This window comes from Bufo bufo, chromosome 3 (assembly GCF_905171765.1).
Source record: "Bufo bufo chromosome 3, aBufBuf1.1, whole genome shotgun sequence".
Classification (NCBI taxonomy): domain Eukaryota; kingdom Metazoa; phylum Chordata; class Amphibia; order Anura; family Bufonidae; genus Bufo; species Bufo bufo.
Genome location: NC_053391.1, coordinates 380,662,173 through 380,675,646, shown reverse-complemented (window position 1 = coordinate 380,675,646; position 13,474 = coordinate 380,662,173). Strand labels below are relative to the sequence as shown.

Sequence of the window (13,474 nt, the reverse complement as noted above, 5' to 3'; positions counted from 1 at the left end):
GCCATTTGCCAGCTTATAATGCCAAGTGTATGACATCATCCGGGTGATTATCTCTCTAGGTGCCATTAAAAAGTCCATTGAGAAGATTTAGCAATAGTGACTGCATTCATTTACAACTTGGTTCTTGTGGCATATACGGGGCAGATCATTAGGCCTGCTAGACACTTTTTATGGTTGACATACAGTACAGACCAAAAGTTTGGACACACCTTCTCATTCAAAGAGTTTTCTTTATTTTCATGACTATGAAAATTGTAGATTCACACTGAAGGCATCAAAACTATGAATTAACACATGTGGAATTATATACATAACAAACAAGTGTGAAACAACTGAAAATATGTCATATTCTAGGTTCTTCAAAGTAGCCACCTTTTGCTTTGATTACTGCTTTGCACACTCTTGGCATTCTCTTGATGAGCTTCAAGAGGTAGTCCCCTGAAATGGTTTTCACTTCACAGGTGTGCCCTGTCAGGTTTAATAAGTGGGATGTCTTGCCTTATAAATGGGGTTGGGACCATCAGTTGCGTTGAGGAGAAGTCAGGTGGATACACAGCTGATAGTCCTACTGAATAGACTGTTAGAATTGGTATTATGGCAAGGAAAAAGCAGCTAAGTAAAGAAAAACGAGTGGCCATCATTACTTTAAGAAATGAAGGTCAGTCAGTCAGCCGAAAAATTGGGAAAACTTTGAAAGTAAGGGCTATTTGACCATGAAGGAGAGTGATGGGGTGCTGCGCCAGATGACCTGGCCTCCACAGTCACCGGACCTGAACCCAATCGAGATGGTTTGGGGTGAGCTGGACCGCAGAGTGAAGGCAAAAGGGCCAACAAGTGCTAAGCATCTCTGGGAACTCCTTCAAGACTGTTGGAAGACCATTTCAGGGGACTACCTCTTGAAGCTCATCAAGAGAATGCCAAGAGGGTGCAAAGCAGTAATCAAAGCAAAAGGTGGCTACTTTGAAGAACCTAGAATATGACATATTTTCAGTTGTTTCACACTTGTTTGTTATGTATATAATTCCACATGTGTTAATTCATAGTTTTGATGCCTTCATAGTCATGAAAATAAAGAAAACTCTTTGAATGAGAAGGTGTGTCCAAACTTTTGGTCTGTACTGTACATCTACATGAATATGATATTTTGCGGTAAAAAAAATGATGCACATCTTAAAGGGAACCTGTCAGTCCATTGCTCCAGGGCAGAGGAGGGCAAGTGGGTCCAGACTGCCGAGGGAGCAGAAGAAGAAGCTGGGTGAGTGACGAGGCGCCTGTGCTTGCTCCGAAGAGCAGGACAGCAGTGAGCATGAGGCACCAGTGTAAAAAGAGAAGAGGTAAAATGCAGCAATTTAAACGTAATCTGTCAGAAAAATACCGGCCTCTAAACTATTCGGAGTACTTTACCGGTCGGCCCATGTTGTCTCGGATGGTATTCAGAAATGGTTCTTCTGACTCAAGTCATCTTTATTCAGCTCTCCTGCTGTATGCTAATCAGCGGTTGGAAGTGAAGGAAGCTGGCCCCTTCTTGCCTGAAGTCAAGGTTGCCGCACCAAAATCCTGCCCCTGTTCCTTAGGCCTCATGCACACGGCCGTTGTTTTGGTCCACATCCGAGCCGCAGTTTTGGCGGCTCGGATGCGGACCCATTCACTTCAATAGGGCCGCAAAAGATGCGTACAGTACTCCGTGTGCTGTCCGCATCAGTTGCTCCGTTCCGTGGTCTGCAAAAAAAATATAACCTGTCCTATTCTTGTCTGCGTTTTGCGGACAAGAATAGGCAGTTATATTAATGGCTGTCCGTGCCATTCCGCAAATTGCGGAACGCACACGGATGCCATCCGTGTTTTGCGAATCCCCGATTTGCGGACCGCAAAACACAGAACAGTCGTGTGCATGAGGCCTTAGACTGACATTCCCTATGCCAGGGAATGACATTGCCTGTTCTAGGAAATTTTTTCTACATTATGGTACTGCATTTCTTTAATAAGCATGGCACCGATATATTGGTATCCCTAATTACTGTTTGATTATTATTTTAATCATGTTCAGTAAAAGTGATGATTTTAAAGGAACATAGTATTACTCATACTTTTTTGGATAGATAATTTATTTGAGTATTCCTAATAATTCAGAGTGAGATATTAGGTGACCTGAAATAGTTTAATAACTGTTCTAGGAAATGGCAATCAAAGAAGAAGGGGCAGGATTTGGGTGCAGCACCATTAAGTGCAAGAGTGCACCCTAGTTTTTTCCAGCCAATAGTTTGTCACCTCAGGGTATTTTAAAGGGATTCTGTCACCTCGTTTTCGGTTATAGAGATGCGGACATGTACGGCTAGATCGCCGCTAGCATGTCCCCAATATACCGGTCCTATAGGGCTGTGTCCTTTTATTTTGTTTAAAAAAAGATTTTTTTTGGTATTCAAATATCTTTATTGGTTTTCTCTAAACAAAGGCAATATACAAATATATAAAAGGGAAGGAGCGTAATACATGTGTCTTTTACATCTGATGTATAGTCCCAATTATCTGCATACTAACAAGATTCTAATATGACACATTGGCCTGATAGGCCAGTCAGCATATAAAAATAAAAAGTGCCGCGGGGTGGGACTAATCTCCTTCCTCCCATATCAAACAGACCTATATGTCCGATGTTTCTCCCCTTTACATTTAATAAACTCAAATTCTTTTACTCTTTGCATTAATCTTTCCCACTCTTGTAGTGTAGGGGCCCTGTCTATCACCCAATTCCTAAGGATTAGTACCTTGGCCAGTAAGAGTCCCTTCAACCAGCAAATCTGTTCACTTTTTAATACTTTATGTTTGAACTCAGGGGGGAAAAGTCCTAGTATGGCTACTTCAATAGTTAAAGGGGGACTATTTTCAGTTATTGCCCCCATGCCCTGAAATATGCTTTGCCAGAAAGTCTTGATAACTGGACAGCTCCATAACATATGAACATATCCAGCATCAGAGAAGGAACATTTCAGACAGCAAAATTATTTTTCTTTTTTTCCATACATTTTAGATAGAAGACCCGGGGTGAGGTATAGTCGGTGTACTATTTTAAATTGTGTCAACCAGTGTTGGCGTGAGAGAGAGGCCTTCTTAATATTTTGATATATCTCCCGCCATTGAAGTGGGTTGCATTCCCCTATATCCATTTCCCATTTATCAACACTTTTGAATTTGATAACAGTGCTTAATTCCTTTATTAATCTACTGTAAATTTGTGAAATCCTAACTTTTTTCCCAAATGAATTGTAACAAAAATCTAACAGTGTTTGCGTACCTAGTGTTTGAGAAATTTTATTTCGCGTATATGCTAGTGCATGCTTAAGTTGGGCATATCTATAGTGTTTTAACGCAGTGATTGGTGTCCCGTGAAATATTTCCCCTATAGGTTTCAATTTTCCCGCAGTGCATATATGTGAAGCATCGTGATCCCTCTCCGGGTCCAATAATTATTATCATTTAGGGCTTTATTTTGTTTAAAAAATGATTTTAGAGATATGTAAATGAGCCTTGTAAGGTGCCCAAGGGGCTGTACGAACCTTCCTGGTGCCCTGCCACGCCCCCCTGTGAAGGAGCCCAGCACCGCCTATGTCCTCCGAATCTCCTCCTTTCTTCACAGTTAGATTGCCGTAATCTCGCAATGTGCGAGCTCGCGCGATCTAGCCATGCATGTCCGCAGCTCTATAACCAAAAACGAGGTGACAGAATCCCTTTAAGCACGCCTCCTGAGCTTTAGGTTGTCTAGCTTGCTATTTTCCTGCTACGGTGTTCTGTTCTTTTTGTCTGTCCATGTACCGACCTCTGCCTGCTTACCAATTCTGATCCTCTACCTGCGCTTCTCTGTCAGTTCCCTCAGGTCTGTTCGTAGGTCACCTGCATGTGCTCTTCAGCTCTTAAAGGGCAAGCGCGCACCTTAGTCTTCTCAAGCCAATGGCTGGTCACCGCATCGTGTTTCAGGCACCTTCCCCTGGGTTTTAAGCTAAGGTGTGCTGTTCTGTTTGTCTGCCTGTGCACTGAACTCTGCCTGTTTACCGATTCTGACTCTGCGCTGCCTGACCTTTTCCTGTTTACCAAATTGACCCTCTGCCTCTTGCCCTGACCTAGGACTAGTTTCACAGATTTGCATGTACTCTGCCTGTCCTGACTCTTACCTGTTCCTGACTACGAGCATTGCTTGACCCTGTTGGTGCCTTGAACTGGTGTCTCTGATCCCCGTGGGTTAGCAGCCAACCACACTGGGACCATTCCAAGAGGTAGTGGCCTGGCGGCTCCCCTGCAGCGAAGTCCAAATTCCTGTATAGAGGTTAAAGGGTAAAACAGGGCACTGCCAGGATAACACTCTTAGGTCTAGCCCTAAGTCAAACCAGTTAGTTGGCGCACAGGTTCTACACCCACTGCCCGTGACATCTCTCAGCCATGCCATGTTTTCTAGAAACCTTTCAAAACAGTTGAGGTAAATGTAAGGCTACATTCACACTACATCTGTACAACATACTCAGTAAATACACTGGAAAAGTTCCCAGAAGAGAATTGCTTCATTCACATGGCATCGGCACATACGGCAGCAGATGGGACCTGCACTTTAGTATACAAAGGGCATACAGCCTGTGTGCCCTGCCATACCTGCTTCATACACTTGGCCTTATCTGACTATGGACAGTACAATACAGTCTTTTATATTCTTTCTATAGAATGAAGACTCGTGTTTCCTGTTGCCGGAGTCTATAGAGTTGGACTGCATGAAGTACTGTGTGGTATATGATAGTCGGACTGATTCGTTGGATGGTGAAGGTAAGAGAATGATATTCAATACTTCTATGAAATGGTGGAAATGATGTAAAGTATTTTAACATTGAAATCACTTCACAGGTCCAGCTATACAGTGTGCCCAGGTCATGTCAAAAGTCACTCGTCTACCAGTGCTGGTGCTGAAAGGGGGGTATGAAGAATTTTCTGCTTATTACCATTTCTTCAGGTCTCAGAAAGTGTTTTGGATGCCCCAGGTAATTACTAAAGGAACTTTTTGCAAGGAGGCAAAACCTGCTGTTTAGATGTACACCTTTGGCAAAGACACTGTTAAGTATGGCTAAAGGCATTTTCCAGTTTGGATAAATCTCAAGGTGCCTGTACACCTTAAAGGGAACCTTTCACTATGAAAATGCAGTATAATCTGCAGGCAGCATGTTATAGAGCAGGAGGAGCTGAGCAGACTGATATATAGTTTTACGGAAAAAGATTCAGTAAAACTTGTATTTCATTCATTTATATTTCTGCTCATTCTGGGCTGTGAAGTCCAGGAGGCGGTCCTATCGGTGATTGACAGCTATCTCTGTATATAGACTAATAGGACCACCTCCTATTCAAAGCCCAGAATGAGGGCAGATATAAACCAATCAGCTCAGCTCCTCCTGCTCTATAACATGCTTCCTTCAGCTCAAACACTTTGTTCAACATTCCATTTAAATCGCTTGACTGACAGCTATTCTTCCCTAGCCCACCAGGCATGTGTTTTTAATAGGGAGAGGGCAGCAAGCTTCTGGCAGACACCTTTGGCATCAAGAACAAAGGATTGTACATGTTAAAAATCAACATGTCCAGTCATTCTTTTTCAGACAACTGCCATATAGTGTACGTTAGACGGTTAGGCTACTTTCACACTGCCGTTTCTGGGTCCGCCTGTGAGATCTGTTTCAAGGCTCTCACAAGCGGCCCAAAACGGATCAGTTCAGCTCCAATGCATTCTGAATGGATAAGGATCCGTTCAGAATGCATCAATTTAGCTGCGTTTGGTCTCCGTTGCGTCTTTTAGACGGTCACTAAAACGCAGCTTGCAGCGTTTTGATGACCGTCTGACTATGCGGAGCCTAACGGATCCGTCCTGACTTACAATTTAAGTCAATGGGGACGGATCCGTTTTTCACATTTTTTTTTTTTTCAAATTTAAGTTTTATTGAAATTTTTCTGGTACAACCAAAATAGAGACAAATGCACATTCAAAAAATGTTATCAATTTAAACATAATGTCCACAGAATTGTGTTGGGTATACACCCGTTATCACATAGCTTAGCTCATGGAAGAATATGAGTGAGACGTATCTAAATGGACATGTAAAATTTCAGTAACATATAGACAGACAAGACATTAGACAAGGGATTAGGGGGGAGGAAAGGAGGGGAAAGGGTATAATTTCTGCTAAAGCGGTTAAACTTGCGCATCACGAAATGTGTCTGAGGAACGAAAGACTTCCCAGGGGCCCCAAGTCTGTACATAGCGTGTGGTGTCTGAGGGCGTAATACAAATGAGATCTTCCAACCTCTGATACAAGGCAATTTCGTCAAACCACTCCTCAGGTGAGGGGGGAGAAGAAGATTTCCAATGTCTGGGAATCACTGCCTTTGCTGCCTGAACCATATATTTTAGAAGGGATTTTTTATATGCCGGGACGTTCAGGACACTGTCGAATAACAGAAGGGCTTCTGGAGAGTTTTGGATAGGGACACCCGTGATCTCTTTAATCATTCTATGAACGAAGTTCCAAAAGGGCCTTAAGCCGCTACAGTTCCACCATATATGGATCATCGTGCCTTCCTCATTCAGACATCTCCAACAACGATCCGACACCGTCGGGAACCATTTATGGAGTAGTGCTGGTACTCGGTACCATCTGGATATAATTTTGTAGCTCGTTTCCTGAGCTTTGGCCGAAACCGTTGATTTGTGTGTTAGAAGGAAGCATCTGTTCCACTGGGCTGGAGTATAATGATTCCCCAGATCTCGCTCCCAGGCTTGACAATATGGGGGAAGGCATGAGGATCGCTGGTGTATCAGAAGTTTGTATACTGAGGATATGGGGTGTGAAGTCACTGAGGAGGAGATACACATCCGCTCAAACTCAGTGAGTTTTCTGTTCAGAGTATGAGTTCTACTTAGAGAGGCGTAGAAGTGTTGAAGCTGCATGTGTTCAAAGGAGTTGCGGGTTAGTGGAGCCTCTAAAATTTGGGATAGGGGTTTTAGTGTAGGGCCAGAGAGAACTTGGCAAAACCTGATCGGTCGGAATCTTGAGCTTTGAAGAAAATGTTTAGAAGAGTGTCCTGGGGGGAATCTAGGATGATCCGTGACTGGCACCAGAGGGCCTTTAGGGTCAATCAGTGAGGATGGGCGACCAATGGATGCTAAAGTTGCAAGGGTATGGTGAGCAGTGAAGGACAAATGTGACAATGTTTGGCGTGGAGAGCCCATTAGCCATGGGAGGGTTGATACCGCACACGTAGAAGTATCTTTTGTAATTTGCACCCACGCCTTGGGGGAATCGGTACATGTCAAGTCCAACAGTCGGGCATGTGCTGCAGAGTGATAGTATAGTCTACAATCTGGAAGACCTACTCCTCCCGTTTCCTTGGTGCGGGTCATTATTTCCCATTTTATCCGCGGTCGACCAGGGGCCCATACGAATTGTGTGAAGCACCTACGGAGCTGGGACCAGAAAGTGGACGGTATGTGAAGGGGAATAGTTTGTAAAAGGTACAATAGTTTTGGTAAAAGGGTCATCTTTATAATACTAATCCTTCCAAACCAGGAAAATTCTCGTTTACGCCATCCATCTAAATCTTTTTGAAACTGTACTAGGAGGGGCGCAAAGTTCAATTTATGAAGATGTGAGAGGTCTGCTGTTATTTTAATCCCCAGATACGTTATGCCTTTAGATGGCCAGGCAAAGGGAAAAGAAGCCTTAAGAGCAGGGGTCAGTTCGCTCGGTAAAGTGACGTCTAGGGCCTCTGACTTGGACATATTAATCTTGAAATTGGACCAGGTACCAAATTGAGCTACCTCCCGAAGTAAGGACGGTAAGGAGATACGAGGATTGGTTATGTAGAGCAGGAGATCGTCAGCAAATGCCGCACATTTATATTCTCGTGATCCGATCTTTATTCCTGTTATATCTGGATTGGCACGAATAGAAGCCAGCAGGTGTTCCATAACCAGAACGTATAATAAGGGGGATAATGGGCATCCCTGCCGTGTCCCATTATGGATTGGGAAGGGGGGGGAAAGGGTACCATTTACTTTGACTCTAGCGGTGGGATGTTGGTATAATGTCAGGATTTTTGACAGGAATGTTGGGCCTAGACCTATATGTGAAAGGGTCTCATGGATGGCATTCCAAGATATCCGATCAAAGGCCTTTTCTGCGTCTAGGGAAAGCACCATAAGGGGGGTCTTTTTGGATTTAGCATAATGGATAATGTCTAGGGTTTTAAGAGTGTTGTCCCGGGCCTCCCTCCCCGGCACAAACCCAACCTGATCAGCAGAAACCAGGGAAGGCAAATAAGCATTCAATCTGTTCGCCATTAATTTGGCGAATATCTTGAGATCCACGTTTAACAGGGAGATAGGACGATAACTGGCACATAGGTGCGGGTCCTTTCCTGGTTTCGGAATGACCGTAATATGCGCCTCCGTGGTCTGCGCCGGGAAGGGGACCCCAGGAGACACTCCATTGAAAACCTGGAGCATAATAGGGGATAGATTAGAGGAAAAGGCCTTGTAAAACCTAGCCGTGAACCCGTCAGGGCCTGGGCTCTTGCCACCCGGGAGTGACTTAAGTACCGTATGGAGTTCGGTGTCTGTGAATGGGGCCTCCATAGTGGCAGAATCAAGCTCAGAAAGTTTGGGGAGCAAGAGAGGTTGGTCGGGGTGTTTGCCCACCATTTGAGGGGACGGCTGGGGCAGGTTGTAGAGCTTCGAGTAAAAAGAGTGGAAAGTAGTCGCAATATCAGCGGATGTGTGGATCATACGATCTTGGGCATTTTTGATAGCGGGAATATGGGAGGCTGCTAGTCTTCCCTTTAGAGCCCTTGCCAGCATACGACCACTTTTATTCCCGTATTCGTAGAATTTACTCCTGCAAACTTGTACCATACGTTTGTAGGATACATCTAGGAGACGTTTAGCTTCCATACGTGCATTTTGGAGATCATGTAGGGTTTGCAGGGTAAGTGCTCGTTTGTGGGCAAGTTCCAGGGAGGTGACTCTTTGCAGAGCAAGTTTAAGTGAATGAGCTTTCTCCTTCTTGAGACGGGCGCCGTGCTTAATGAGTACACCTCGAAGAACACACTTCAAGGCCTCCCATCGGATCGGAATTGAGGTAGAATCTTCCTTATGATCTGATAAGAAATTTGTTATACTGCTAGCAAGGTCAGCAGCGCACCCCGCGTCAAGAAGGAGACTCTCATTTAATCGCCATGTCCATTCCTGCCTAGAGAGAAAGGGCAAATTCAAGGAGCAGTATATGGGAGCGTGGTCCGACCAGAGGATATTTCCTATTTGTGTGGAGTCAAGCCAGGATAGGGCCGACTGCTGGATAAGGATATGATCAATACGACTATATGAGCCATGGGGGGCAGAATAAAAGGTGTAGTCCTTGTCAACTGGGTGCTGGATCCTCCAGGCATCTCGCAATTGTAGTTGGAGCAGTGCCCGTTTTACCTTTTTAATGGTGGGATATGTAAGAGAGGCACGTCCAGTCGAATTGTCAAGTGTCGGGTCAAGTGTCAAGTTAAGGTCACCACATAAGATAGTTGTCCCCCTAAGTATCGGTATGACGTTATCAATGAGGTTTACAATGAAGGAGGCTTGATTTTGATTAGGGGCATATACATTGAGGAAGGTTAATTCCTGGCCTCCAATAAGTAATGTGAGGGCCACATATCTTGCATCTGGGTCGGCAGTACACCCCAGCACTTGGTGGGGTAAAGACTTATGGATCGCTATGGCAACTCCTTTGGTCTTATTCACCGCATTGTTTGCAAAGTGCCAGGTGGTGTAGTGTCGATGTCGTATGTTCGGGGCGCTACCCTCCTTAAAATGTGTTTCTTGGAAACAGACAATATGTACCTTTTGACGATGGAAGTGATGAAGTACCTGGGCCCTTTTTTCGGGAGTGTTGAGGCCTTTCGCGTTGAATGATGCAATCTTCAGAGACCCCATTGCTGTGGGAGGTGGGGGGAAGGAGAAAAACACAAGGGAGGCACGGGGAGACAATCAACAACAAGAAAAAAACAAATATAGAAGAACAACAGTTAGAAGTAGTCAAACAGGTGAGTAACCCTAAGAAAGGGGAGAATAGGGTGGTTTTATGTGACCCGAAGGTCCAAAGAGGCTGTCGCCTGGGGGGGAAGGGACCCCAAGGGAAAGTCTCTGCTTATTTGGGGGGAAAAGTGTCAGCCGGACAGGAGCTGGCCCCCCACAACACCAGTGGATGCAGATGGGAACTTAAAAGCACCAGCAAGTTTAAAGCACAAAAACAGATAAAGAGAATGGGCAAACAGCTAAAAGCCAATAAAAAAAACATTCGGCATATTAGAGCTTTAGTAGACCCAGGCAGGTACAACAGGGAGTCCCTCAGGTGGTAAGGCGAGGTGAGGATCTGCGACCAGAGTATTCCGATCCTTTCTGGCGCCGTCCTCTTGAGGCCTGAGCCAAAGAATTGGGAGGTTTTTCAGCATGCAATGGACGTTGTCGCCCTCTCGCCTCAGAGGTAGGCTGGAGGAGGGAAGGCCAGGGTCCCAATTCAACCGGTGGCAAGTCCAGCTGCTGTAGAAAGTGGGGAAGATCTGTAGGGTCCCGCAAAGTGACAACTTGCTCTTTAGGGCCTGCAAGCAGGGCAAAAGGAAAGCCCCAACGGTAGGGGATGCTGCGCTCTTTGAGGAGGTGTAACACTGGGCGTAAGGCAGCACGTTGGGCCAGGGTGTGGCGGGATAAGTCCTGCAGCAAGATGAAGGGGACACCGTCGTAAGAAAGAGACGACATCTGTCGGGCCTTGAGTAGGATCTGATCTTTGATGGCGTAAAAGTGGACTCTGCAGATGACGTCCCTTGGTTTTGAGGGGTCAGGATTGGGAGGCCTCAATGCCCTATGAGCTCGGTCAATCTCGATGCTGGAGCTTGGCGGACGTCCCAGAAGATCATTGAAGATTTTTACAATGGTAGATAAAAGAGCCGCCTGCGTTATTGCCTCAGGCAGGCCTCTAATCCGAATATTATTGCGACGGCTCCTGTTTTCGACATCATCCAGATGGTATTGCAAGGCGTGTATCTGTGCATCGTGGGATTGTAGTTTGTCTTTCAATACCTGCACATCTGCAGACAAGGAATCATGTTCCTGCTGAACAGTGTCCACCTTTGTATCAATCAAGGCCATCTCAGAGCGTACTTGTGTGAATTCTTTTTTACATTCTTGTAAAATATTAGCTGCAAAACTAGAAAGATCTGCCTTGGTGGGAAGTGAGCACATCAGATTGCGCAAGTCCGCCATGGTAGGAGGCCGAGAGTCCTCGTCAGGTGGAGGAGCGCGCGACATAGAACCCTGGGGCAAAGGTAAAGAGCCTTCTAAGACTGATGCTGCAGGGTTAGCCAGGGTCTGTGTGCCTGAGGAGGCGCCACCATCATGGCGTGGGTGGGATCCGTCCCATGATGAGCCCGTGGACCAGTGTGGGGAGTTTGCTGGGGACGGCTCAGGAGAGTGAATAGAAGAAAGCTCCCGCAGCACGTACTGGGAGGAGGCCGCAGCCTGTGGTAAATTTGAGGTCTTCTCATTAACCCCTTCAGGTTGCCCCAAGTGAGAATTATCCCTCTGTGGCTGGGGGTGCCCCATAAAGCTGGCTGGGGCATCTGACCAGGGAGATCTAGCGGGAGATCCCACCCCTGGGCTCAGTGAAGCTGCGGGCGAGGTGGGGGTTCTAGGGCCCCAGACAACAGGGTGAGGGGTCAGCTGAGGAGTCTTCTGTAGCGGGGGGAACTCCTCCTCACTAACCTGTATCGCCGGGTCGCAGGGAGACATCATGGCAGCTGCCAGGTCTCCCCCCTGGGCTGAGGATGTCGGCTCAGCGTGTGCTCCAGGATACTCTCCTTCCTGGACATGCGGCGTCTGGGCTCGGTCAGGGCTGCTGCTTAGGGTCGGCACCGACGCAGACCGGGCTCTCCGTCGATCCGGTGGGTGCGACCGCTGATTCAAATTTTCAGCTTCCCGCTCGGCTGTCTCTGTGAGCGGAGTTTCCTCAGGGCCGGCGGCGCCATCTTGGAAGCGCTTGGCGCGCTCATTCATACCGGGTCCCGGCGTCGCAGGTTGCCTGGCAAAGAGCCTGGGAATGTCTCCCTGTGAGGATGCCAGAGGGGCTAGAGAGCGGGTCTTGCCTTTCTTAGGGACTTTGCCCATCTTTAAAAGGTTGCTGGCGGTGGATTAACTCCGGTGCTATGGAGGAGCTCGCAGCACACACGTCCTCACTCCTGCATGGCTGGCCACGCCCCCCCGGATCCGTTTTTACTGACACAATATTGGTGCAATTGAAAACGGATCCGCCTCCCATTGACTTTGAATGTAAGTCAAAACGGATCCGTTTGCATTATCATGAACAAAAAAAAAAAAAAAAATTTTTATTTTTTTTTAATGGTAATGCAAACGGATCCGTTTTGAACGGATACAAGCGTTTGCATTATAGGTGCGGATCCGTCTGTGCAGATACCAGACGGATCCGCACCTAAACGCAGGTGTGAAAGTGGCCTTAGGGCTCTTTCACACTTGCGTTGTTGGGTTCCGGCATAGAGTTCCGTCGTCGGGGCTCTATGCCGGAAGACTCCTGATCAGTTTTATCCCAATGCATTCTGAATGGAGAGAAATCCGTTCAGGATGCATCAGGATGTCTTCAGTTCAGGACCGGGACGGTTTTTGGCCGGAGAAAATACAGCAGCATGCTGCGCTTTTTGCTCCGGTCAAAAATCCGGAACACTTGCCGCAAGGCCGGATCCGGAATTAATGCCCATTGAAAGGCATTAATCCGGATCCGGCCTTAAGCTAAACGTCGTTTCGGCGGATTACCGGATCCGACGTTTAGCTTTTTCTGAATGGTTACCATGGCTGCCAGGACTCTAAAGTCCTGTTTGCCATGGTAAAGTGAGTGGGGAGCGGGGGAGCAGTATACTTACCGTCCGTGCGGCTCCTGGGGCGCTCCAGAGTGACGTCAGGGCACCCCACGCGCATGGATCACGTCATTCTGGAGCGCCCCGGGAGCCGCACGGACGGTAAGTATACCGCTCCCCCGCTCCCCACTACTACTATGGCAGCCAGGACTTTAATAGCGTCCTGGGTGCCATAGTAACACTGAACGCATTTTGAAGACGGATCCGTCTTCAAATGCTTTCAGTTCACTTGCGGTGTTACAGATCCGGCGGGCACCTCCGGCAAATGGAGTACACAACAGATCCGGACAACGCAAGTGTGAAAGTGGCCTTAGCTGGTCCCAGATCTATGTTGCTGTGTGACAACATAAATTACGCTTTCACCATGCCATGGACCACGTTCCAACACCTACAGACCGATGCCCTTATGCAGATTGAAGCACTGAGAGAAGTTGACGTTATCTGTTTGTCATCATTATGTTAGCCTACGGGATGGACACACCAT

At 46.7% G+C, this 13,474-nt stretch overlaps 1 protein-coding gene across 2 annotated transcripts in view; it reads left to right on the top strand.

Moving 5' to 3' along the window:
- The window catches only part of STYXL1 (serine/threonine/tyrosine interacting like 1), a 110,063-nt gene that overhangs the window by 82,473 nt on the left and 14,116 nt on the right, over positions 1 to 13,474 (top strand). For both annotated transcript variants that reach the window (XM_040424723.1, XM_040424721.1), the window contains exons 4-5: positions 4,707 to 4,806; positions 4,885 to 5,018. In XM_040424723.1, the coding sequence (XP_040280657.1) occupies positions 4,707 to 4,806; positions 4,885 to 5,018 (234 nt within the window). The remainder of the gene's footprint in view (positions 1 to 4,706; positions 4,807 to 4,884; positions 5,019 to 13,474) is intronic.